Source organism: Podarcis filfolensis (assembly GCF_964270895.1).
Source record: "Podarcis filfolensis genome assembly, chromosome: 2".
NCBI classification, from domain to species: Eukaryota; Metazoa; Chordata; class Lepidosauria; order Squamata; family Lacertidae; genus Podarcis; species Podarcis filfolensis.
This window is the reverse complement of record NC_139605.1, coordinates 69,341,765-69,369,470: the sequence shown is the minus strand read 5'-3', so window position 1 is coordinate 69,369,470 and position 27,706 is coordinate 69,341,765. Positions and strand designations below refer to the sequence as shown.

General features: G+C 40.7%; 1 protein-coding gene across 2 annotated transcripts; it reads right to left on the bottom strand.

Annotated features, from left to right (window-relative positions):
- Window positions 1–1,262: 1,262 nt before the first annotated feature.
- Window positions 1,263–26,755, bottom strand: HSPA4 (heat shock protein family A (Hsp70) member 4). Of its 2 annotated transcripts, none has more exons than XR_014544830.1 (19): window positions 26,080–26,619; window positions 18,913–18,970; window positions 17,822–17,962; window positions 17,455–17,577; window positions 16,258–16,357; window positions 15,254–15,387; window positions 12,585–12,829; window positions 11,106–11,182; window positions 10,335–10,486; window positions 9,726–9,832; window positions 9,287–9,420; window positions 8,703–8,884; window positions 7,562–7,666; window positions 7,094–7,246; window positions 6,823–6,948; window positions 5,651–6,427; window positions 4,836–5,237; window positions 4,290–4,451; window positions 1,263–3,251 (listed from the first exon to the last, which is right to left on the bottom strand). XR_014544830.1 is itself a non-coding variant. In XM_083600179.1 (19 exons), exons 1-19 carry the CDS (start codon window positions 26,184–26,186, stop codon window positions 3,045–3,047), a joined length of 2,541 nt encoding a protein of 846 aa, XP_083456305.1. In that variant the 5' UTR covers window positions 26,187–26,755; the 3' UTR covers window positions 1,263–3,044. The 2 variants fall into 2 exon arrangements, 1 of the variants encoding a protein (XP_083456305.1); XM_083600179.1 differs by having other exon boundaries at window positions 4,836–4,955; window positions 6,320–6,427; window positions 26,080–26,755.
- Between the last annotated feature and the right edge of the window lie 951 nt (window positions 26,756–27,706).

The window sequence follows — 27,706 nt, the reverse complement described above, 5'->3', positions numbered from 1 at the left end:
TTGCACCTGCACACTTTTAATTGTTCTCCCGATATATGAAGGAGGAAAAAGGAAAACACCGACATTCTGGGATCACATCAGAAACAGAGACAGCTTCTATAATTCTGAGACAGTCCCTGGAAAAATATGCTGATATTATAGATCTATTGAAATGGTCCACTGATTTCAGTGGCTTCTGTCCATTAGCCTTACTCAGAGAATATTCAATTATATTAATGGACATGACTAACAGGTCTATTAATTTCAGTGGGAATAGTCTGCTTATAATGTAATAGGTGTACTCAGAGCATTAGGCATGTATCAACCTCAACGCACACACATCTTTAGAAGGCTAGTTAGTATAAAACATGGTGCAACATTCACACAGCTGTCCTGCTTCTCTCTGTGCAAAATGGGACGTATAATATTGGTCAGGTTATCTAGTGCGGGATACAACTGCATCGTAGTTTTTGTTGTTGTTCAAGATTAACATTTTTCTCCACAGATGATTATAAGGGTATCAAAACACCAGATGCATACAGTAGTTGTAATGAAATGAATACTACTGAAAAGGTGGAAATAATGAGTTGGACTTCATTGCAAAAGGATCTGTGAAAATAGATGTAATTTCAGTTAGTACTATTTCTCCATAGGAGAAGCAGCTGACTGCAGGAAACTTTTGCCATTGGATTACTGTAAACCTCGTGCCCTCAGGATTCTCACCACCAGAATTTTACTGGATCACGGAGAAAAAAATATTAACCCTGCACCTAAAAACATTTCTGAAATAAAAAGGAACCCCCCTTTTTTTGCTCCTTTTGCCTTCTTAAGCAACATGCTGAAAGCAGCATACTGTTCCTAAGCAAACCTTTACACCTTAAGATGCTTTATTCTATTGCTGCAACCTTGTATATCAGCTATTTCCCCGTGACTTCCCATTCCTTTTACCAGCACCTTGTATGTTTATACTCCCACCTTTTTCTTCCCTTGCATATGTTGTCTTTTCCCACATTAAATATTCCCCTTCATTCCAGTTTGGTTCTACCTCTCTTACCCTTTCCAAATTTCTGAAACACTTGGGAAGAACACACCCTATTTAGCTCTAACATTACATACAAGCCCATACATAAATATGGTAAGATTAAATATTTGTATAGATGTACAGCAGTACTGATTTCATCATTTCATGCACAGTGAAAAGCAAATGGTGTTTTTTTTCAGATTTAAGGAAACTTGCACTATTTCCCGCCCCCAATGAAATAAAAGCTGACAAAACAATGGGGCATCATAGACCTAAAGCTTTTATTTCAGTAGAAGGGTTGCCCAGTCAATTACAGGCAGCAGTTGATGAACAGGTAGAAAAAAACAGCAATAATATTCTAAGTTGTCATTTAGACTCAAGGTGATCTCTGGAGTCTTTTCTTAGCCCATAATCAATGATTTTTGTTTTAACTAAAAGTTGGATATTTCCAGAGGTAAAAAATGGACTTCTGCATGTTAAAGAACCACTTTGATACTAGCACACAATACTTTGCTGTAGCAGAGTACCAGTTTAGTCTAAACTAACGGAACAGATTGTTTGATCCATGTGTGATTTTAAGGTATGACTTAACTGATGAAAGAATGTTACTTTCTTAAAACAATCCACCTCAGTTGTGTGGTAGTGTTTTCTTGCTTTACAAGAAGCTATTTGCAAAAAGACTGGACTAAACTCATAGATCTCTTGAGATTAAAAAAAAAATTGAGAGATTTGGCAATAGAGGGAGGCAAGCAGAAGCTGACATTTCTTCCCCTGCCTCCTGTTGCCAGTCCCTACAGCTTCCCAAAATTATCTTCCCCTCCTAGAGGACCAAAGGACCCTGCACCTGCTCACTTTTCTGCAATAACCCCTACACCACTTATCAGGATTCTCCGAACTTCAGGGGAACAGAAAAGTGGGCTTCCGCTCACCCCCTTTTGTTGGCAGATTGCTGAATCCAACCTGTGTCTTTCACCAATAAATGGGTTTAAAAAAATCCAGTACAATCCAGTGCATTTATTTCTTGCAATGTGTATGGATGTATCCATTCCTATTTCAACACATACAAGTTTATATGACAATTATCAATACTAGAAGCAAAACAGCCAAAGTGTAGAGGAGCACATGAGAGAAACTGTCAGACTTCTCGTTTTGCCCAGAAGATAAAGCTAAGCACTTCCAAAATGAAGGAAGCAAATATCCTCTTCAGGGTTAACAAACAGAATTATCCAGAAGTGTGGACAGCAAGCAGTATCCTCTTTCCCCCCGCATAAGCAACTACTTCAACTAGAGACAGAAATTTATACAGCATTTCATATAGCTGGGGCGACTTTACCATGAGTATACATTTTTGCATATCTAATAGCAGGTTTAGGTATATATTTGCTACTCTGCATATCAGATAAACAATCTGATACAATGCCCAGGACATCAATAATGGAGTGCGGACATGAACTGGAAAAAACACTCCAGCCTTTTCAATTCTTTGAATTTAGCACAAACATGTAATCTGATCCATGGCGCCATATACCTCACATAACTTATCAATGGCACAATGTGAAATGAATTATACTTCCAGCTAGGAAACATGCCATTATTGCCTCTGTAATTGTAGACAGATCACAAACTTGTATTTTGCTATATTACTCTTGTGCAATAAAACCAGAACTGCAAACACTTCTGGAACTTGTCTATCAATACTTATAAATGCAGCTGCTGCAATTCACAATAGAAACCTAGTGGCAGATTAGAACAAAATTATCTTCCTGTTATCCTCACGCTTTTAAAATGATCACCTGTGACTGTTTTTGCAAATCTAAGTGGTTACTGGTGGGCTTTTAAAGTCATGGCAAAAGAAAAAACCTATCTGACCGTTTAATTAAGCTACCCAAGAGTCAAGATGCTTTATACTGACCAATCTGATCTAAAAAGAGTTAGTGTGAGAAGCTGCAGCTCTCACTTGGCTCCCCGTTTATACTCAGAACATAATAAAGTTGACAAACTTAAAGCTTTATTGTAGTTTCTAATATAAACAAGGAACTGCGATTCAATCAATGTCCATTTCAGGAAGTTTCTTTTCTGTAGATGTTTGGGCTGTTGAATCAGTACTCTGTTCTGTAGTCTGAGACGCTCCAAAGCCATCCCCCTGGCCTTCTACTGGACCATTCTGTTCTGCTGGCTTTTGATCCTCTTTTGGAAGTTCCACCTTGGGTTTAGGTTTGTTGATTATAGGATTACACATACTGATCAGTTCCTAAAATGAAAGAACCAGAGCACATTACACCAGGAAATTAAGTAAAGTTATGTTAAGGTTGCTCTCCAAAATGTAGCAGTAGCAGGACCATGGCTGGCAGCTAGATACCAACATTAACTTCCCTAGCCTCTTTCTGCAGTACCTGGAGAAAAACAGCCTCAAGTGGCTGGAAGGTTTTGCCAGCAAACTGCCGGTGACACCTAACAACTTTCCACAGCAATACATTTTGGGGTGGGGAGCGGGAAGGCAGGGAAACCTAGTTTTTGGAGATCACAATTGGCAGCTGGTCACCGCCAGCTTTGGGTGCCTCCTTTGGGTTGGGAGAAGTGTGAGGGAGCCATGTGGGTGAGTGGTTTCTTTTACAGATTATTAATTGTATGTCTGCAGAGATGGTTTTATTGTTTTTAGATCGTTATCCTTTTTATTGCTTTTAGAGCTTGTGATTTGGTGCTTTATTCCATTTTTATCTTCTACACTACTTTGATGACTTCATGCTCTGAAGCAGTTTATGAATTTGTTAAATAATAACACAGTTGTGTGTTGGCTTGCTCCTAGGTGAGAAGCTGGAGCAGCTGTATGTTTGCAGTGGGCAGGATATGAATTAATACATTGTTCACCGCTTTGGAGGCCTTTGGGACAAAAAGTGGTCGATAAATAAACCGTAACATAAGGTTAAGAAAACAGCTGAAAAATGTATGTGAATGGACCAACTGAATCAGAATGTACAATAACTTCTGCAATTCTCTCAGTTGTAGAAAATTCAAGAATATCAATATACTAATTAAAGGCACTGTGCAACACTAGTTTAACTCAATTTATGGGGAGCGACTGTAGCTCAGTGGTAAAGAACCTGCTTTGCATTTCAAATGCCCCAGCTTCTCCAGGTAAAGTTGGGAAATACTGCTGTCCAAAATGCTTGAGAGAATCTGTGTACAGACAGTTCTGAGCTAAACGGGACCAATGATCTGATTTCATATAAGGCGGCAGTTCCCTAGGTTCTTAACTTCATCATTCCCCTGCAGTTTCAAAATTACTTACTTTTGTTTTTGCTTCAATTTCCTTAGCTGTGATAACAGGGTCCAAAGACAGGCTTCGCTTGTTCTGAAGATTGAGTTTGTTGTTCATCCATTCCATTGCATCATTTGCACTCTTCTCCACTTTGGCCACTTCTGCAGGATCTAAGTGGTCGTACTGTTCATCCTAAGATTTTAAGTAGTGAAATGTGACTTTGTAGAGTAATGCTATTCTACACTTCCTCCTTTTGGTAAATCATAAAAAAACTTTAGCCTCAGTCTGACAAAATAATCTGAATGAATGAAGCCTGGTGGTCTACTAAACAAACAAACTTAACAGAAGAGCACTATATCATGCTGTACTGATTAAAACATATCAAGTTAAGAGGGAGGATAAGCAGTAAAATCTGCTTGTTTGCTATGGGAAGAGACTACAATTTCCAAGCCATCACCTGAAAATTTATCCTATAAGGCCCTGAAAAGGAAAAAGGATTTCTGCCTTAAAGTTTACTACTGAAATTATTTAAGACAATTTTGAAATACTAACTTGTCATATAAAAGATAAATATACCTTTGCTTTAAAAGCAAGAACAGCTTTCATGTAGAGTTGGATTTGTTTTCCAAGTTCTTCAAAGGCTTTTGGTCTTTCTTCAGATTCTTGAAATCGTGCCTGAATAGGCTGTCCCACAGCCTGAATTGAAGAGAAGTTTACCAAAACAGTTATTGATCTGAACCACACTTGTAAGATGAGTTACACTTGGACTGAAGACAGACACAGCATATTAATTTTAAAAGCAGCTTATGTTTTGACTGCAGAGAACTGTAGTAGCAACATAGAAAAAAAGCTCTAAATATAGTATCTTGTAAGGAAAGCTGGTGATTCAAGATGCTTGTTGTGATTGCTTTACAAGTGTATAATTTACATGTTAAAGTTAACATTTATACAGTAAACCTGCAACTTACCCAGGGGTTACTGTATTTTTCGCCCTATAGGACGCACATTTTCCCCTTCAAAAATGAAGGGGAAATGTGTGTGCATCCTATGGGGCGAATGCAGGCTTTCGCTGAAGCCTGGAGAGCGAGAGGGGTCAGTGCGCCCCGACCCCTCTCGCTCTCCAGGCTTCAGGAAGCTTTGCGCAACCCTCGGGAGACCGGCGCGACTTCGCGCCGGTCTCCCGAGGGTTGCGCAGAACTGCCTGCAGTCCCAGGCTGCGCACAGCTCTGCGCAGCTCCAGGGAGCCCAGCGCGACTTCCCGCCGGGCTCCCTAGGCTTGCGGATAGCAGGCTGTTCCGCACCTGGGGGGGAAATAATTTTTTTTTAATTTCCCCCCCAAAAAAAACTAGATGCGTCCTATGGGGCGGTGCGCCCTATGGGGCGAAAAATACGGTATGTTCTGCAGATCGTGCCTAAAGCCAAAATCGCATATAGACAAAACACATTGGGTTCAATTGTGGGTGGGATTGCTAATGTCATTTTCTGCATAACTCCACTCACTGAATCCAACCTTGTGTCTTTCACCATGCACACAAAGCTGAATGCCCACAAGTTAAATGTGTGTAAGTTGCAGGTTTACTGTATCAGACCCCTCAAGTGTCCCGATTTATTTGGCACATGACGGATTGGCAGAAGCCGCCCTGGCTTCTGTTCCCAATCCCAAGATGGGTGCTTGGATCTGCGTCGTATCAAGAGATGCAGTGCAGGCTGGGTGTGGCCTGCTGAAAGGTCGGCCAAGCCTGCACTGCTTCTGCCAACATGGCACAGGATAAGTGCTGCGGAGGATGACGACTGGAGAAAGGTAGGTGGGGTGGGAGCAGGCAAGGAAGGGGTACCCTGAACTGGCCTTTTAAAATGTTGGGAGGGATGCTGAATACAATCTGGCCAACCTGGATGAGCCTGTATAATCCTAGCACAGCTAGTTCACTCTCCACCCCAGCTGCCAGAATGTTTTTCCACGGTAACTACAATGCGCAAGCAACATTCATGTATTGCTGATAGACCCTTGTGTGTCAGGTTTCAGCTAAGTCAAGTTTGACAGTTTCTGAAGTTCCACTTACTTTCAATTCTGTCAATTTATCAATGTAAACCTGTTTTGACTGGTCTTCACCCTCTTCATATAGCCAATTTTCTGTGTCTTCCAACTTGAGAGTGAAACTATTACGATCCTAGGGGGAAAATGTAAATAAAGCAAATTGTGGGGTTTTTTTTTAAACAAACAATGCATTTCAGCTGAACTAAAGTGAAATGAATATTTTTTTTTAAGTTAACTAAAGTGCTTAACTAAAGTGACATGAATATATATTTTTTAACGAACAATGCATTTCAGCTTAACTAAAGTGACATGAATCTTCAGCGCAAATGACATCCTGTATGCAGCAGGTAGGCATAACTTGGTGGAACCACCTCATAGGCCAAATTAGGACCTATGCTGGGGGAAACTAAGCCAATATGGCAGAGGTTGCCCATCAATGATTAGTGGACTATGTAAGCCACCAGTGCTGATACTGGATGAACAGGTCAGATCCTAACTTTCATAGCACTTGTTTTTAGCAGCACTTACCTCTTCACTAACAAATTTCTCATACACGCCACAGAGTTTGTCTCTCATTTCATAAACGTATTCCTCTACAGCATTCTTGGCATCATTCCGTTCCTTCTCCAGTTTATCTTGCATGATCATTTTGCCCTGTCAGAAACATACTTATTACATTTTCGTTTCAATTAAAATAAGGTTACTTTGTGCCTTTGTGATTTATTACATGATCCCCTCACCTCAGCATCAACCACCAGTAATTTGTAAAAAACTTTTCTCCACTGAGATTAGTGCTTACCTCATTCTCAATAAATAAGTTCAACATATCCTTTCCTATCTGCCACACCAACTGATTCTCAATAGGAAGGTCAACGGTCGTAGTCTTTACTTTAGCTTTTTTAGCCTGAGGAGGTTGATCTGTTTTCTTCTCTTTTGATCCAGTTTGAGTTGTCTGCATTAAAACAGAATTCAAAACAGAAAAAGAAACTGTGAGAAATCAATTGTGGCTTCTAGACATTTGTTTCAAGTTCTTTTTATTGAAGCTTTTCTATGTTGGGAACCAGCATTCTCACTAAGAACTCAACACTAAAACAAATCACTGTTAATCAAGTCCCACTGGCTACCTGTGTCCTGTTAAGTATTTTTATAATTGAAGTAATATGTAAAGAGAGAAAAATGCCTATTTAGTCTAGCATATGTTCTAACTTTCTCACAAAGATAGGGAGGCTATTGGTCAACACATTTTAGTTTAACACACAATTTTTACCTCCATTTCTTCAGCCTCAGTCTTGTTTTCAGCTTGTGCTTGTTGCTGGTGTTCCTCAGTCTTCTGTTGCTCCTTCTGTTGTTCTTCCTGGTCTACTTGCATCTTCTGAAATTAGTGAATAAAGCTTTGAATATAGATCAAGGAAACAGATCTTACTAAATGTGACTGACAGAAAGCCAATTGAATTTCTTTCATGTCCTTGTAGTGCATTTCTTTCTACACTTCCACTACTAAAGGAAGGCAGAAAAGCTCTCCATTTCAGAGCAAAGGGAGGAACTCACTTCTCATACTGCAAAGGCTCTCTCACTTGTCAAAGTCCTCTCTCAGCAAATTCTCTAAGCGCTTTAAAGTTCAGAGGCAGCACATACCCCTAACAGTAATGTTCAGCAAGAGCACAATACGTTGGACAATAACATATGTTCTTCTGGCTTTTAAAACTATTGGAGCTGGAGGAAGGGAGACACGCCAAAGAGGAGGCTATGACTATAGAAATCCAGATTGCTGCTTAGCTTAAAAGGTTCAAAAGCTTGTTTTCTATTTACAAGTAACTTGAGGTTTTGGTTTTTGGTTTTTTTAAATGTACATCAGGGATGGGGAGAACATGGGTCTTTACTGGACTCCAATTACCATCAGCGCCAATGGTTAGAGATGATTAGAGCTGCAGTCCAGCAACATTTGGAGGGCCACAGGTTCCTCATCCCTGTGGGTACATTCTAGTTGCCTATATATTTACCTAAATGTATTTATGCTGTTGGGACAGCTGTATTAAAGAATTTTTTTGCATAGTCTATTTCACTGAACATGTGAAGATGCAGTCAAAGTTAATTGTCAGCAACTTCAGCATTCCTCGTTAAAGGAATGTTTCAAATCCTGTGTTTGCAAAGTTCATTATTCTGGACAACCTGTATCAGTGGTAAGAGACAGTGGTACCTCCGGTTGCGGACAGGATCCGTTCTGGAGCTCTGGTTGGATCCTGAGGTTTCCGCAACCGGAGGGACTGCTTCTGCGCATGCGGCAAAAATCTGGGTTTGCCGCTTACGTATCCCAAAGTTTATGTAAGCGGAGGGATACGTAAGCGAAGGTACGACTGTACTGCTAAAAGCTAGGCTAACAAGGGCATATGACAATTAATAGAAGTTACCTCTTCCTCTTTTGCATGCTGATCTGTTTCCATAGGCTCTTCACTTTCTTCAGATTTATGAACTTCTACAAGTGATGCACTTGAAACACTGAAAATGCCATGGATGTTTACTCGGACTTTAACTTTAACTTTTGAACTGGTTCCATCCTTCTGGGGAATTACCTTCTGAACTAAAAATTGAGCTAAACAGGAAAATAAGACAGTAACTTTATTAAAAGTAAATTCAGTAATTTTAAGGTGGTTCTTAACAGCAAGCATTTGGTTCTATTTTAATAGTAGCAAAACATTTTGTGATTTGAGTGAGAAGCTTGGCATGCACTCAACACCTACCCATCCCCAACAGAGTACAAAACTGGTTCCAAAACTCATCTTTACATAGCTTTTACCTTTCCATTTAGTAGGCATCTTTACACCAAATTAATATTTACATTAGTTCCCAGTTTAAACACATTCAAATCCTAAGCACAATGGAAGCTGCAGTAATATTAAAAGAATCTCACCAACAAAATTAGAGGGAAACTTGCAATTAGGCTCTCACTCCAGTTATATTACAAAGTCAACATTACTTTCTTATGCATACATACCTATGGCAGGATTTGGGTAAGGCAATTCCTTAGGACAACTATAATAAGCTTCCAACGTGAAAGGTTCCTTTCTGTAGAATGTCAGGACCTTGGAAAATGGTGCAGCATGATTCTTTGGGAAGACTTCACAATCACTATAGGAAGGGAGATTGTTTTGTGTGTACATCTTTATATAATATATTTAAGAACATGCTACCCTGCCATTTCTGACAGGAGCTGCTATGTTTAGTGGACCCAGAAAACGTTTATGTTATATCCTACAACAATCATAGCAATTTATAATAAATTTATTGCACGTTTCATTATAAGCCAAACAACTGAGATTGAAGTTTTTGTATTCAAATATTCCATATGCACATCTACATAAAATAGTATAGAATTAGGTATGACTCAGCAGTAGCTAGTCCTTCAGAAGCACTTTAAAGTGTTAAATATTTACCTTAATCCTTCTTCTGCTGGGGAATTCCATTTCAAAGAAATAGGATATGGCACTAAATCTGTGATAGAAAACTCTCTCACTTTAAAAGCTGGGGATAGAATAGCACACTGAAAAGGGGAAAAAACATTAAAATAAGTTGTGCAATATTAAAGTACAGGTCAGCTGTAATATAAAAGCACTGATGGTTTCTTAACTGCCCCCCCATATAATTTGATTTGACAATGTCTATCTGCTATTGTGGTTCAGTAGACCTCTTTAAGCTAGGATTTCAAAATAACTTTCAAGTAGATTCTATTTGTATGGCATTCCCAAAAACTTAGTCTAACTATTAAGATACATTGGATTTTTAGAAAAACCAAAAAAGTTGCCTGATTTCAGCTGCAAAAAAAAAAAGCATGTAGAGTGTCCTGAGCAGCACATCCTTTAAAAACAAACCACACGCACAACACACTTGATGAGGTAGGAAATAAATGTATTGAGTTTCAATTAAATGTGTAATATTTTTTCCAACATTATTATTATTATTACTATTATTTATATGCTGCCCAGAGGTCTCAACATTCAAGAATCTAGGATAAAGGTCTACAATATTCCAACAGTGGCTCTTACCTGCAGGGCAGCGCCTCGGGTGACAGCTTCATCAGCATTCAGAGTTGTACTGACCTCTTTACCAAAAAATTTACTGACACGCTCTTTTATAGCAGGTATTCTTGTAGACCCTCCTACTATTTCTACTGCATAGATATCCTCCTTCTTTAACTCTGTAAGGAGAAAAGACATTTGAGACATTCAAAGTCTGAACTCACTTGAGCTGGAAGAATCTGACCAGATGAAATGTGAGTTACAAGTGCATTTTGGAATTGCAGCTATACTTGATACACACAAATCAAGTTAACTTTACTGTCTCTCCAAAGAAAATAGGTTCCCTAGTGGAAGATAAACACCTCTGAAACATCCCAGCTGGATCCACTCATTAGCACCAAGAAAGTCTCTGTTCATATACTGTAAACTGGGCAGCAGTTGCCAATGAAAGTGGACTTCATGGCTAATTAAAGCATCTTCATGACTAAGATAGTTATTGTTCCAACAGTTCAGAGGAAGAACAATTCGTCTATATTAAGTTTAACTCTTGTTCTAACCTAAAATAATCTTATAAACAAAAAAATTACTTAATATATGTATTATTAGTTTTCTAAAATGAGTTAACCACAACGTTACCTTGAGGATACAAAGCCAGCCTAGTAAAAAGCTAACAAGACACCTAAAACAAAATTACTGCTTTTATTATAGAATACTCAATGTACCAATCCTCCATATATTATACTACTCTGTGTAATCTTTTCCTGTTTATTTTAATCTTTGAGCTAAAGTGGCACTTACTAGCTTGCTCCAAAACACTGCGAAGTGGTGGTTCAACTCTAGCCAAGAGGTCATCACACATCTCTAAGAATTTGCTCCTGTGGATGAGTTAAAATATGAAAATATACTTTAAAACGAAGCAGAAAATAAAACAGAGTTGTTTCCTGCAGCCTCTTAAATCCTGCCTCTCCAAAATTTACGAAGTTGCACTTACAAGGGGTACAGACACCACGTGTATTTAGAAGTAGCAGCAATGTTAAGAATTTTACAGTTATTGGTGATTGATTACCGTACTGGCCCAAATATGAGCCGCACCTGAATATAAGCCGCACCTTTAAAATTGGAGGGGAGAAAAGAAAAAGGAAAAAAACCAAATATAAAAACCAAATATCCCTTCCTCGCTGCTCCTGGCTGCATGGGGGGGGGGGGAGAGTCACGCTCCTGGTTGCATACCACAAGGTTGCAAATATAAGCTGCACTTTAACTTCTCATGGTCGGAATTTGGGGGGGAAGTGTGGCTTATATTTGGGACAGTATGGTATGTCATATTCAAGTACACCCACTTACTGAAATCAATTATCTTAAGTTATTTAAATCTACTGATTCCAATAACACTCTTTTCTTACTATTACCAGCATTGGATATTATCCTATATTTATTTTTATTGTACAGGATTCTACTAAATTGTAACACTACAAATATATAATTCACATTTTATACACACACACACACACACACACACACCATAAATCAATTTATACTAATTAATCATTTAGCTCCAAACTAACTCTTCTGCTTAAGTTTATCACCTAAATAATGGAAGAAAATTGTCAAAAGGTCCAAGTGTATATCAAGGGTCATGTGTGAGATTCATCAGTTCCTTCCCCCAAAAGTGTCTATCACTGGCCATAACCACGAAATGTGGTTCATATCTCCCTTTGGTGATCAACACCTTTAACATTTATCCTCACACCCAGCATATACTTTACAGAAATTTTTGTGGTGTTAAGCTCGTTTTACGCAGATTTTCTTTCATATTTGCACTTATTAGTGAATTATAAATTTTGTTATTCTTGGAAAAAAATGCTTAAGTCTGCATTCAGCAACCCCCTCCTCTTTTGAGATTATTACTATTAATATTATTATTATTTTGAGTTCTAGTAAAGGGTTAGAGAGCTGCATCCAACATATTTGACCATGATGAAAACAGGTTGTGGCAAACATTCCGCTTTCTATTATCTTAAATCTATAATATGGAATGAGTTTCTATTGTTTTAGGTAATCTAAGCACTGAATTAGTGATATCCCCAAGTACATTGTTGGGACGGGGGGGTCACATCTTGCTATACGTAAATAAATACTAATACTAATACTAATAATTTATTTATACCCTGCCCATCTGGCTAGTAGCAATTTTATTGGTTTAGCTATGAAAGACATTCAGAGACATTCAGAATTCATATGATTAAAAAATGAATACACTGAATTAAAATAAGTTACCTGTTCATAGTTCCAGAGACATCAATATCATTCATGAAGCATTCTATGTTCAGTGGCAGATCAGAAGCATTTGCACTCATCAACTTCTTCAGTTTCTCACATTCCTGAGATAATCTCAACAGTGGACGAATTTTGGACTTTATGTCTAGTTTATATTTCTTCCCAAATTCTTCACAAAAATAATTTACTAATACTTCATCAAATTTCCTGCCACCAAGTACTGTGTCAAATGCTGTTGCAAGAACCTTTACAAGAGAAGGCATAAAGTATCTCAGTTAAATAAGATTACTTTTCAATATTTTTTTATTTTAAATTTTTTTTTAATTTTATTGTTAAAATAGTTCATCATTAATCCACATATATTACAGATATACAAGCATACAAACATACATTTCATACAATCCTTAAAAGTGTTCAAACATACTTACACTCAATCCCACAAATAATTCCTTTTCCCATCACCATCCACCACCCCTCACGCCACCTTTGTGTTAGACTTCCAATCTACTCAGTTGCAATTTCTTTCCACTTCTATTACTTTCTTTCACACACCTTTACCCTAATTTCATACTTCTTTTTCTATTACACATTGTTATCCATCTTATTCAGTATTTCAGTGTTTGAAATGGAACTTGTTTATTCTAATAGGAGTTCTGATTTTTCGATATGGTTTTGCAAGTATCTTTTAAACACCTTCCAGTCCCTATCTATCTTCTCTTTTGAGATCCTTCCAATTTCTCCCATTGTTTTGGATATATTGTAGTACTCCAATAATTTGGCAAGCCACTCTATTTTTGTCAGTACAATACCACTTTTCCAGTTTTTCACAATCAATAGCCTTGCGGCTACTGTTGCGTATGAATATAAGGTCTTGTCTTCTTCCTTTAGGCTTCCTGGTACTATTCCCAATAGAAAACCTTTTCAATATTCTAAATCACTAATGATTTGATTAGCTCAAACTGGCATTTCACTCAAATCAGTGCCTGGTTTACAAACTATCACATTGTTATTATTTATTGTAACACAGAACATTGTACAGAGTTATACAACATCCCTACTATCTACAGACCACTAACAGGACGCTCAGGTGTGAGAGAAAATTACCAGCATGTGGAAAGCTTTACACCAGCCTATCCACTTCCATGTCGTCTGTGTCAGCATGCAACCTGGCCAACCACAAAGTCATATTCACCCAAGTCAACCCACTCACACAAGGACTTCCAATTGCACAATGGAATTTCCCCTCCCTCTCCTCCCCACCAAATCTGCTTCAGTTAGTTGGGGGAACCCCCAGAACAGATTTTGAGGGCACAGGGAAGAGAAGCGATGGAGAAGTTTCATTGTGCAAGTGGAAGTCCTTGTTCAAGAGTGATGGCTTCACTGCATACAACTCAAAGTTGCCATTCATACATTTAATGTGGCTACCATTATTTCATAGAACCTCTTCAGGGAAGGCATCCAAGTTTCACCCAGACTCACGAGACCTTTCAAAGCCAACATTCTTTGAAATGATAGCTAAACTAAATGTGTGAGTCACTGAAGGCACAGAAGTTAGGCATCCAATCAGCTGTTATTTTTTTTATGGGTGAACCCCTGAAGGAATATATAGCCTTCTATATATGAACCGCTACTGAGTTGTTCTGACAAGGCAATGAAGCAGTTGCCTACACATTGTTGTGTGCAAAGTCTGTTACATATTTTTTGATGAATTTTTTTTTGGGAATAAGAATATGACAGGTTTGAACACCAATGGGACATTACATATTTGTTATTTATCCACCACTTCTCAGGTGACCCTCACAAATGGTTTAGATCAGTGGTTTTCAACCAGTGTGCCGTGACACCCTGGGGTGCCTTGAATGATGGTAAGGGGTGCTGAGGGAACACGCCACAAGGGAAGGTGTTTGAAAAAAGGGTGAGAAGCTTCCAGCTCTGAAAGCAAGGGGTGACATAACTGGGCTCCTGAGCCCCACAGGGGTGCCACAGAAACAATGTAGTTGGTCAAGGGAGCTGTGGACTCAAAAAGGTTGAAAACCGCTGGATTACAATATGGTTATCGAGTAGTGCTCTGGTAACAACTGGAGGCAGGGAGAAGAAAGCTTAGCTTGAACACCAGCTGCTGAACCCTCTCTCACTGCCACTTTTAAGAGGAGTACTTTATGACTGCCTGTGCAAACAGTGCATTTCTGACACTGGAGTCAATCCAGACATCTTTACAAGAAAGATGAGATACCATAAGAGGCACAGTGAAAAAAGTGGACTGACTTCATCTATGGAGAATGCATTATCTACCAAAAAAAAAAAACAAACCCTTAACACCTTTCATTAGTTTTCTTTTAAGCAGAATACATGCCACTGCTGGAGACCATATGTTTCTGAATACCAGTTGCTGGGAACTGCAGGAGGGGAAAGTGCTGTTGTGCTTCCCATAGGTATCTGCTTGACCACTATGAGAAAAAGATACTGGACTAGATGGAATAATGGCCTGATCCATCACACTTTTGTATTCTTTTGCAGAAGTGATGACAGAGCAGCAACTACTAAAACATTACATGTATTTAATGACTCAGTTTGTTATCTTGACATAGCAATGCTTCTTGACTCGAACATTTTGTATACCAAAAAATCAATATATTCTATTACTAAAATAAGTGCATAGCTTTACTTACCTTTAATTTTCCCTTGTTGAATGCACATACTGAAACTTGATATGCCGAATGGCCTATGTCAACAAACACGACGTTTCTTGGCTTCTCTTCTAATGAAGGCAGATCTTGTTTATAGATCCCATATGCCAGAGCAACTAGAGAGAATTCAGTTCACTATGAGTGAAATACATTTTCATTCCTAGCTAGATACATTATTTTTAAACAAAACAATTTTCCCCCAATTAAGTAGCTGCAACAATTATATAAAACTTTATATGGCTGCAACTTATTAGAAAGCCAAGCTATCAAAGCACAAATGCTATACTGTATAACAGAGGTGGAGAACCCATGGCCCTCCAAATACTGTTGTACTATAACTCCCATAAACCCCAGCAAGTATGGTCAATAGTCATGGATGATGGGGAGTTGTAGTCCAGAAACATCTGGAGGGAAACAGGTTCCCCATCCTTACCCTATAAACTCATTAGATGCTTCCATAAAGATTCCCTTGGGATTCTGGATGCTTCTTTATTTTTCTCAAACAAGTCTTAATATTAATTGCTTTGCAAAGTTCCAAATAAAACTACAAAACAGAAGCATTCGTTTTCCTCAAACCCTTTAATCTAAGCATGTCTTACATGTTTCTTACATGCTTCTGGGGCATTCAGAGAACAAGTTCACATACGAATGCTCCCCTTGCATTGACTGTCATCAAGTGATGACCATGTATGAATAAGCCATCAAAGCTTTATTACCAGACAGAACTTTCATTTCACCCAGTGCCAACTCAAAACCTTTCTACAGAAATAGCCATAAAAAGTTGAGCAAGCAAGTGATGTTCATTCATGTGTGAGCCAGCCCCAAGTTGAAAATTAAAGTTTTCGGCCAGTGTCTGGAAATGATTTCACCCTTCAGCACCAACAATAAAGCAGGTAAACCCTTCAAACCTAATACAAAAGAACCTGAATGATTTAAGCTGTATGGAAACAGCCATCACACTGTATTTATTACAATTAAGTAGTCACCTGCTGTAGTTTCATTAATTAATCGCAAGCAGTTGAGTCCAGCAATTTGTGTAGCATCCATCACAGATCTCCGCTCTGCATCTGTATAGAAACAAGGAACCTGAAAGAGAGACAAAAGCATATTTTTACAGCAACTAATTTTCCAAAACAAAGTCTAACAAAAAGTTTTTCAAATTCTGGCATATATATTTTTTAACTAAACTGCCGTTTACAGTAACAGCAACACATTATAATGTGTTTGTGGGAGGGGGTTATTGGTTTGTTTGTTTTATTCTGTATTTTCTGTTCTCTGTATTTTTATGTTATGAATTGTCCTGTGATCTTCAGATGAAGGACAGTATACAAAATTAATAAATAATACTTTTTCATTAGTAAAATACTAGTCATCTCTTACCCCAAACCAACTCTCTTTTTTACTACAGGGTGAAATCACACAGGTTGGTTTCCAGAATAATATTGACGGAAGCTGCAATATTAAGCAGAGGTTCACAGAGTTTGGCAGCTCTTGGAAGCCAAACATTTGGACGAGGACCCTCCTTCCATGTAAGTTTTGTACTTGACTACATATGCTGCACTTCTGAAATTCCAAACTTAAACTTGGGGTATGTGAATACCATAGCATAACAGCCCCCTTCCAGCTCTAAGCTGGAAAATTAAAGGCTAGCTTTGGCTCTGCCCTTGCTGGGAGCTCCTAACACCAGAAAAGCAGAGCGCCTGCAGACCTCCACATAGCTTTGAAAGGACAAAAAGCATTTTTATTCCTTTGCCTTTCCCAGAAGCTCCAGTTGAAATTCAACTGCCCCTGCCATATCTGCAGACCAATTGTAAACTTGTAAATGACACCTCTCCTTCCCCTATTACTGTTACGTAATGAAGGGGAGTCATCTTGTCCAACACTGATGAGTCTCAGATGAACTCTTATCAATAATGTTAGACGAGATGTGATAACTTAAACAATGGTTTTCTAGATCAAATATTTGCCTGATTGTACTCTTCAGTAGAACGAAGAAATCTGGTTGCAACTTAGAGAAAACTAAAGATTCCTAAAATAACAGGAATTAAAATCTAGTTAGGAGATTTTCATGTTAACCAAATTCAGAGGGACAAAGTGCCCATTCAATATGACTGAAATTCCATTATACTCTTTCCATTTACAAAAGATCCATACAGAAACTAAGGCAAATATTGTCTACTTACAGATACAACACAGTCAACTACAGGTTTCTTAAGCGCATTCTCTGCAGTTTCTTTTAGTTTAGTGAGCAGCATTCCTGTCATCTGCTCTATGGTGAAATTTCGTTCTTCTTCCATATACATAACCTTAGTGGAAATATAAAACAAAGCAAACACATTTTAATGTTGCAACATTCAAGAAAGCCCTAAGCATTTCTAGTGTTGATCACAATAACATCTAAAGGAAGTAAACCACATCCATATCTGTTTTTCGATATTTTCCAAAAGTATTCTACTGTTTTTACTTCTATCAAACATCACCGCGTGGAGGGGGCACTATAATGTGCATATTTGTATGTGTGTTTGAATGCACACATACATACTAACTCACCTTGATGCCAGCTGAGTGTGAGGGAAGCTGGACAAGTTCATAAGCAAGCTTTGCTTTTTCATCTTGAACAAAGGGATCCGAAAATGCACGGCCATGAAATCTTTTAAAACCTTGTACAGTATTCTTTGCATTTGAAATTACCTTTAAAAAAAAAACACAGAAAAGTTTAGTTTCATCTTGTAACATAGAAGATTTCTAATACTTCCTGATGAATCATACTTTATAGCTAATTTGTTCTTCCGTGTTATATATAAAGCAACAAGTGCATTTCCTGGGGGCGGGGGGGGGGGTATCACAAAAGCAATCAGAAGCCAGCAATAACCATTTGAAAATCTACTGGAAGTGGCATATAAAAGATACTACCCTTACACATTCATAGCTGTCAACATTTCCCTTTTTTAAAAGGAAATTCCCTTATTCCGAATAGGATTCCTCGCAAGAAAAGGGAAAAGTTGACAGCGGTGCATATTCCTGATAATTCTATTAACATGCTCCTCAGGAAATTTACATTTACAATTAGCTTTCTATCAGTAAATAATGAGATTTATTCTATTTGAATTCTCTAGTACAGTTTGATCATAGAACTGGGCACTATGCTCCAGCACTGGTGAGCACAGAGATCTCATTCTCCTGCTTTAGCTCAGAAAGCAGGCCAAATCATCTGCCAAAAGTTAGTAGCCACAACTAGTGTTTCTCAATGGGAAAAGGGCTCAATAACTCCTTAAGCTCCCAGAGCAACTCTGGCCCCTAGCACCGCCCTAACAAGAGCAGGCACATTCTTTAATTTATCTTGTATATCAGTCTTCACCAACCTGGTGTCCTCCAGGTATTTTAGGCTCCAACTTCCATCAGCCCCAGCCAGTTTATCATGACATGCAACACAGCTATACAGTACAGTACAGAGTGCATACAGCATACACACACATTAAAAAGTCGAATCAATACAGCCAGCAGAAAATATTTAATAAAACTGCATTATGAAATTCTGCTTTCAGTATTTTTGTGGGGGGGGGGTTTACTACTGTCCTCGTTATTATATCGGTGATTCTATTAATTATTTCCAAATACAAAAAAAAAAAAAAAATACTTACTTGGCTTTTAGCTGCAGCTCCAATTGAACGATTCTTGGGTCCAAAGGAGATACATGACCTACAATGAGAAGAACATGTTCAGTTATAAGACACAGGTTGAAATAAATCAATTTATCCTGATGTGAAAACATTATAATCAAAGGGATCAATTTACAAATATCTGCTTTAATACCAGATCTTTTGTAAGAGGTTTTCTATCAGCTAGGTAAAGTTTAAATTGCCACCAATAGCTCACTTCTATGGAATACAGCCACTAATAATATTTTTATTATTTATACCCTACCCATCTGGCTGGGTTTCCTCAGCCACTCTGGGCAGCTCACAGCATATTTCGAAACATACTACAACATCAAAATTAAAACTTTCCGATACGGGGCTGCCTTCAGATGTCTTCTAAAAATCAGAGAGTTGTTTATTTCCTTGACATCTACTTGTTATGAATGCCTTTATTATGAATTAAAATATTAACACAATCCACCCACAACTTTCTTCTAAGCGGTTATTGTCTCCTTTATCTCAGGGATGAACTTTTACTGCTAAAACAAGCATATTATAATGATTATTCATTGCATTATCAGTTTGGATCCTATGTTCCCCTTCTGTTTCCACAAGGGTGATTCCCCCACACCCTTCCCAAGGGTTACCCAAAAATCTATTCCTGAAGATTGGGGGAGTGCTGAAGTAACAGGGGCACAAAAGCCCCATCTGGTGAAGCCAAGTTAATATCAACACTATTGGTTCCTGTGTAGAAAGATGTTGCTTCATTAGACTATTTCAAACATTGAAATCACAAGAATACTGAAAAATAACTTTGCAAAATAGCAAGACTGTGCTGCCTGTTGTTTCTAAACTATCAAGTACACAGATTAATGGCCCTTTAAAATATATCCATCAGAATAAGGCAATAACCCTGATTTTACACATACTGCTTGATACTGGCACACTGCATTTTAATATAATACTATGTTCGATGCTACAGAAGTAGTAAATCCACTCACCCCCCCTTAAACTAGGTATAGCTTTATTATGATACAAATATTAAAAATAAAGGAAATTTATTTATATTGTTCAATTGAGCAATTCCCAGGGTGCAACACTTTTCATGGGTAAACATTTAGGCCACTATCTGCATATTCTTGAACAATGATACCATATTTATATTGCTTTTTATGCTAGTTTAGTGATTGGCTCTTAAAGTCAAAATAAAGTTAGTTAGGTCCACTGAATTGGGGATTCATTTCAAAGAGAAATGAATATCAAGCCATTACAAGGACATGTACAGTAATTATACAGGTAATACGAAACAGAATATGGCTATGGCAGTGGATGTGTCAGGCAAGGATATGTTAACAGGACTGAGATTCTGTTAAGGATACCACCTATGTTGCTGCATAACAGTCTCCCTGGCCAAGCCTTGGGGGCTTTTGGCCTTGGGGGACTTCAACATATATGCCAAGGCCACTATATGTGGGGTGACTTGGGATTTCATGGGCCTGTCCCAAATTATATATGGCCTAATGCATACGAATCCAGTGTTCTGTACTAGATCAGTAGGAGGTGGGTAGTGGGTGGAAGAGCTGACAATAACTCAGTTGTCATGGATAAATCACTATCTGATGAGATTTGATTTTATGTCACCTTTGAACTAACCTATGCACTGGCAGGGTGTTTTGTCATCAATTTTAATGACAACCATGCAACTTACTGCTATGAATACACCTCACTTGCCAGAACTGCCCCTGTGTTCCAAGCAAACAAAGCACTTTTTATTTATAACTTGCATGACTCAATAATTGTTGAAAAAAACCTTTAGATGTAAAACAGAAGGTCTGTTCTGTATACATGCATTTTGAGCCCATGCAGTTTTTTTCTGGCATTGATGACATTACTTTAGTTAATATGTTTCTAACCATTTTTACTTCATCACTACATATTTACTAACATATTCAAAATATATACCATATTTTTCGCCCTATAGGACACACTTTTCCCCCTCCAAAAATGAAGGGGAAATGTGTGCGCGTCCTATGGGGCAAATGCAGGCTTTCGCTGAAGCCTGGAGAGTGAGAGGGGTCGGTGCGCACCGAACCCTCTCGCTCTCCAGGCTTCAGGAAGCTATCCGCAAGCCCGCAGGCGTTCCCGCCGGGCTCCCACAGCTTGCTGAGAGCTGCCTGCATCCGACGCCTGGGGCACGCAGCGGAGCGCACCACGGGCTTCAGGCAGCTCTCCGCAAGCCATGGGAGCCCGGCGCAACGTCACGCCGGGCTCCCTAGGCTTGCATATAGCAGCCTGTTCTGGGGGCTGGGGAAGCTCAGGCTTCCCCCGTCCCAGCCTGGGGGGGGGGGAAATATTTTTTTCCCCTTTATTTTCCCCAAAACTAGGTGCGCCCTATGGGGTGAAAAATACAGTACTTTTCCTGTACATGGCAAGTTTTACAAACTAATGCTAGTATTTACAAAAGAGATGAGTTCCTCTACCATCCAGTTTCTCAGGGTAAACCTACAATGTCAGACTAACAGCAAAGGCCATGATGACATTAAACATGCACCAGTCTTGCATCTGCACAGGGTGAGTAAAGGTTCCTTCTAGACAAATACAGACAACTCCCCACTTAGTGGAGGTTATATTCCAGGCCCCCAAACACATAATCAAAATTGCGTGGGGAGCACCCTCTAAACACCCTTTAAAAACCCTATCTGTCTCTCTTCAATCCATACCAAAAATACTGTATCCAAAAATATCCACAACTGGAATTGAAGCTCTGGGTCCAGCGGGAGGCCATGCTGCTGCACTACCCCACACATCAGGAGGGAAGGCTGGGCAGTGTAAATAAAGCCCCACTGTGCCTCCTTTTTGGGGCTTCCTCTGTCCTCACTGATGTCCTCTTTGGGCTCCGGGAAGGGTTCTCCTCATGCACCATGAGAACTCTCCAGCTCTCTTCCACCATTTTAAGGTTTCAATCAAATCATTTAATTATTTCTTGGCACTGCGCATATAGGCGGTCATGCACAAATCAATTATGCTAAAGTGGGGGGGGGGGGGAAGCCTGTATTACATTAACCTTGTAAATAAGCCCATAAAAAACAGCATTTTTAAACTAGCCTACTAAGGGTCTAGTAACACACAACGACAGCCCTAATCGCAGAGACCACCATGCAAACTGTGGTTAGAGGGTATGATGGTCCGAGGGTATGATGTGGACACAATGAGACACATCCAAGCCCTTTCAGCAGTGTACTGAGACGGATACAGTATCTCACAAAAGGAGATCCTAGAATAAAATTGTGCCTAAACACAAATTAGCTCTTGAAAATAGCGCCATAGTGCCATCATTTTGGTAACAGCAATTCCAAGGCAGACAGCAATCTCCATCTTGGTAGCATACTCAAACTATGCAACATTAGCAGTGCCTCAAGTGCACTATAAAAGGCAATAAAAACAGAAACCATAAAAAAGCATTGACATAACCCAGAAACTAAGGTAACACTATATTGCTCTCAACTGTTCATAAATCACAACTTATCAGATGTTAACATTTCTTCCCTATTTAAGAATAGTTTGTTTCAAGCAAATTGCACGTGGATTGTCTTTCTCCTTGTTTTGCTTGAAATTTAGGCCATTCCCCACCACCATTTAAGTGTTAGGAATTCAAAAGATTACCAGATAGTGCAAATTTAATTGCAAAAACCAGTTTTAGAAAGGCTTAATAGCAACTTACTTGTATTTATTTTGTATGCCACCCTCAGAAAAAGTATCAGACACTGAATGATAGGATACAGGTCTCAGAAATAAGTAAATGAATACAAGACTTTTAAAGTTCTTAGGTTCTTTGATACATCATTTCCATTGCAATGAGACCAACAAACTGAAGCTCAATCCCATTAAGACTGAGGCACTGTTAGCAGGTGGTTCCTTAGACTGGATGGATTTGAGGTCACCTGCTCTTGATGGGGTTACGCCCCCTCTGAAGGAGTGGGTACGTAGCTTGGGGTACTCCTGGATCCTTTGCTATCAACTTGAGGCTCAGGAGCAGCGTTAAAAACTCAGAGATAGATAGATAGATGATAGATAGATAGATAGATAGATAGATATATGTTAGGGGCCAAATGGCTCCTTAAACCAAGTTACAGTTGCCAAAATGGAATATCTAGTTGCCATTTGGGGGCATTTTCAAATGATGGACTGACTGATTGATTATCAGTTTAAACATCTGGCTGGTTGAGATGACAACCTTGAGCTAAGTTAAGAACTTTGAAAACTTGAAGAAAAGTCACTTTATCCAGGGACAGTCCACATAAATATTGGCTTATTCTTATCTCTTTTTCTTAATGATGACACTGACCATTTATAACGTATGAATGTTCTTCACAACTGTGAGCAGGGTAGTGGGTTGGGTTAAGTGAAGACAAGCTACAAAAATTACTGTAACTATAATGTTCTTCACTACTCCCTCTCAGGCTGCACAGAAAAAGCATTTTGGTTCCTGAAATTTATTATGATTGTGCAGATAACTATAACTGATAGAATTCTACAGGATGTGGTATTAGTGTGTGAAAACTGTCAAATTCCAATGATCCCTAGGCATGCACCTCCAGATGGTGGAGATGTCAGGTCATGTGCCATCGTAGCACCCAGGCATCTTCACTTGGTAGCAAGTGGCCGAGAGCTACCTGGCTAATTTCAAACACTGGCTGACACACGTAGTGACTCAGAACATAATCCCCGCGCCAACAGGGAGTTGCCTGTATACCTGTTCCTGGCTCACTAAGTACTGTAGTTAAGACAATCTATTTGACATTCTGAAAGTTTAGCTTCCATGTACAACTGGCCTCCCGTGGGATAAAAAACCAATTTTTAGCAAGTTCTAAAACGTTGGTACCAAGAGCTGATGTGAGCCACGGTCACAATTTCAAAATTCACCTCAATTGCAGGCTTACTAGGTAGGCAAGTCAATTCTCACTAACTCACTCACAACTAATATCTGCAATATGATTAATACTGACCTATTTAAAAACATAAAATACACGATAAAAACAAAACAAACCAGCAACCAGTGTTAAAAACTGAGATATGAAAGCTAAATGGTACCTTAACCTAGGTTATGGGCACCACAACAGAATGTCCAGGGGTACTTCTTATATAACAAGAATACAAAGCTGATAATGAATGAACTGCAGCTAAAATCTTATATTCATTTTTCACATGGTCTAGTGCTCATCTGAAGACTGCAAAAACCAAAACCATACTTCCCCTGCCTGCCCCCCTAATATTCTTATGAGGGTCCCTTCTCCAGTCCTCAGAGAGTAGCTGGAAGTGGGGAGGCAGGAAAAGGTCCTCCTTTTGTTCCAGCAGTGGCAGTTTTAATCTGAAATCTTAAATGCAGTACTGCTCCCAGAGCTCAGAAACTTCTCACATTAATGAAATTCCCTGTCGCAAAATGCACCTAGAACAAGCCCTGCACAATGGGCGTTTCGAATGCTGCCAGCAACGCCTTCCCCTTCACACCTTTAAAAGGATATAGGATGTCAGCAAAAGGCCTGGTTGAAGAAGAATGTTCTTGCCTGGCACCTAAAGTTGTATAATGGAGGCACCAGGAGAACTTCCCCCAGCAGAGCATTCCTCAAAAGGGAAGCCACTGTACTCATGTTATCACCCAATGGACTTCTCATGGGGGAGGCAAACGATGAATGCCTCAGATGATGACCCCTGGATCCAGACCCATTCATATGGGGAGAGGCAGTCTTTGAGGTATTGTTGTCCTGAGCCATTTATGGTTCTATAGGTCAAAACCAGCATTTTGAATTGGGCCCAGAAACTCACTGGCAGCCAGTAAAGTCACGGCATGATTGGTGTAATTTGCTCAAACTGTCTTGCTCCGGTGAACAACCTGGTTGCCGAATTCTGCATCAACTTATATCTTACCCTTCCTCCTAAAGGAACACAGGCATTCTTGACCATGGTGGGTGTTGAGACATTCAAAGCTCACCAGACAATAAAAAGAAAAGTAGCCATGTTGATCGATTAAAATACCATAATGGGACACGCCTTTATTGGGACCACTCTGAAAATCAAACTTGCCACAACTATGCGACACTTTGGTGAGTTTTCAATAAAAAAGCAAAAAAGCACTGTAATGTCATACTATTTGATTTAGAAGCTTGTGTGTGGTGCATAAGAAAACTATCCCAAAAATACAAAAAGAGAAGGCGACCAAACAAGCAAACTCAGAATTCATACCAGCTGAGAACTGCTGGCCTCAGCAACATTTGCAATTTTATTTCCCAATAATGCATGTGTTCTGCTGCCTCACCTTTTTGGGAAGAGCTTTAGTTGTGGTTTTTAACACAAGCCTCTCAGCTCTTCACCCAAATACATAGGCAAAAATTTTGGCTTCTGTTGTCACAGCTGACACCAGAAGGACCCACAAGTCGGCACCATGCAGAGATATACATACCATTTGAGAAAGCCATCCTTATGGGGAGAATTTACAAATCCGAAAGCAGGTCAATTATCAACTCACAGGTGGTTTCAGGCATTTAAAGCAGACACACAAGAATAGCAAAGGACAGTATGGGAGCAACACAGAACTATATTCCCGAAACAAACAACGAATGACTCTTCGACATGGGCTGCATTTTGCAACCCCACGAACGCAGAGCACGAGATCCCGCCTCCTCCTGGTTGGCCCCCTCTGCGCAAAGCGGTAGCGCAGCTTCGCCCGGCTGGTCGCCTCCAACCATTAATGCACCATCCCCGAGCGCACGCACGTGGGGAAGGAGAGGGGTGGGGAAGAGAAAGGTACTTCCTCCTCCTCCTTCTCGGCGGAGGGGCTCGTCTTACTCATAGATTAAACCTTCAGCCTCCGCTTTCTTCCCTTTTTTTCTTTGAGGGGAAAAAATGTGTCGCAAAGACTCTCCCACCTCAACAAAGGAGGGCGGGGAGGGGAAGGCAAAGGGGAATCTGAATGAGAGCCGGCCCTTTCTTCTAGGCCCCGCATACTTGGCTCCTTGGGATGATCCGGCGTGACAAGTTAGCCGCAACGGCGCTGCTTCCCTCCCCGGAGCCTCTCCCACGCCGCCGCCCCCCTCCCCGAGGAAGCCCTTCTCCCCATTCGTCGTCGTCCGTCCCCCCGACACTCGCCCGCCCTCCCTCCCCGCCGTTACTCACGGGGTGCAGCGGTCGCTGTACTCGTTGGCGATGGTCTCGATGCCTCCCGCTCGGGCCACGGCCACATAGCAGCTCTGGAAGCCCACGTCGATGCCCACCACCGACATGCTGAGCCTGAGGGGGGCGAAGGCGGCGGCGAAAGGGGGCGAAGGCGGAGACGCAGCGAGGCGGCCTGAGGGGCCCCCGAGGGAAGGGAGGAAGCTCGCCGCGAGGGCCGGCTAGGCAGGCCAGGGACAGGGGCAGGTCCCGTCTTCCTCCTCAGCCTCTCGGTTCGCTTCACAGAGCGGCCGCTGGGGCAGTTTTAAATGAGTGGCGGCGGCAGCGGCGCGCGCGGCTGTGGCTGCCTCCTCGCGAGGAGGGGGAAGGGAGGGCGGGCGCTACAAGAGGCAGCCGGGGAGAGAAAGAGAGAGAGAGATCTCGAAAGATCCTGTCCCGTCCAGAGGAAGGGGAGGCGGGAAAGCGTCTCGCGAGATTCCCATTTCTGCGGGTTCCCGCGGTGCGCGCGCAGTCCTGCTCTCACACGCAACGCACGCACGTACGTTGTCTATAAACTCTGTGGCTCCGCCCCCCTAGAGGCTGCGGTGGGAGGGAGCCAGGGTAAGGCAGGCGGGAGGGGGTGGGACACTCCGAAAGCCCCCTCCCCCAAGCAGCTCTTGCGCACGCTCCGAGCGTCACTGGCTGCGCGGGGTGGGGCGCGCCGAGACACCGTAGCTCAGTGGTGGGGGCTTGGGGTTTGTATGCAATAGGTTCATGTGCGCCGAGTTCGATCCCTGGTGTCGCCTCTGCCTGAAACCAGAGGAGTTCAGTGTAGATAGGACTGAACTAGATGGACCCAGTGGTCTATCTAACTCAATACAGGGCAGCTTCTTCGTCGGTATTTTATTTTATTTATGTAATTTGTTAGTCGTGTTATCTTGCCCAGGGCAACCGAAGAGCTTACAACCAACCAATCAATTGACTGGTCGTTGATTGGAGCATAGTTCGCACCTTCCTCCAAACTTGCAAGCATCCAGACTCCGAATGTGCTTCTCCCAGGTGGTGCCATCCCTTCAGCCTAAAACACTCACAGTTTGTCTACTGAAGGGTGTTGGAAGGGAAGGAGCAATAGGGCCTCCAGCCTCTTTATCTGACCCAGGCCACACCCTTCACTGACCCTGCCTTGCACTCCCAGGTGTTTTGGGCCTGGCTGGAAAGTTTCTTGTTTGTCTGGAGGGAGGCTAGAAAGGGGGATGTATGGAGACTAGCCTATTGTATAACATTTCTTGTTCCACCCACTTTTGGCCCTGGCCACGCCCACCACTGGCATTCGGAGCTCAGAAGATTGAACAGAAGGGAATATGGTCCCAAGGCTGAAAAATGTTTCCCACCACTAGCCTTTGCCTCACAAGTGTGCTGGAATTCCTTCATATCTGTCTTTGGGCTTCTCTTGCAGCAGTGCAGTTCTCCACAAGAATCTCCCCAGTACCTGCACTTTCCAAAGTGCTCATTTCAAAACTGATTGGGGGGGGGGGGGAGGAGTAGAATCTGGGCCAGGACTTGGCCTCAAAACTTATAAAATGCACACCAGAGTGAGTTTTCTGTGCCAGCCTTGGCGCTGGAAGAAGAATCCATCTGAGTGTACAAATAC

Coding starts and splice junctions, on each gene's coding strand:
- HSPA4 (XM_083600179.1), bottom strand. CDS start 26,186: ATGTCGGTGGTGGGCATCGACGTGGGCTTCCAGAGCTGCTATGTGGCC. Junction 9,833..10,334: donor CCCGAGGCGCTGCCCTGCAG/GTAAGAGCCACT, acceptor TCCCCTTTTCAG/TGTGCTATTCTATCCCCAGC. Junction 4,452..4,835: donor TTCTTGCTTTTAAAGCAAAG/GTATATTTATCT, acceptor TTAAAATCTTAG/GATGAACAGTACGACCACTT.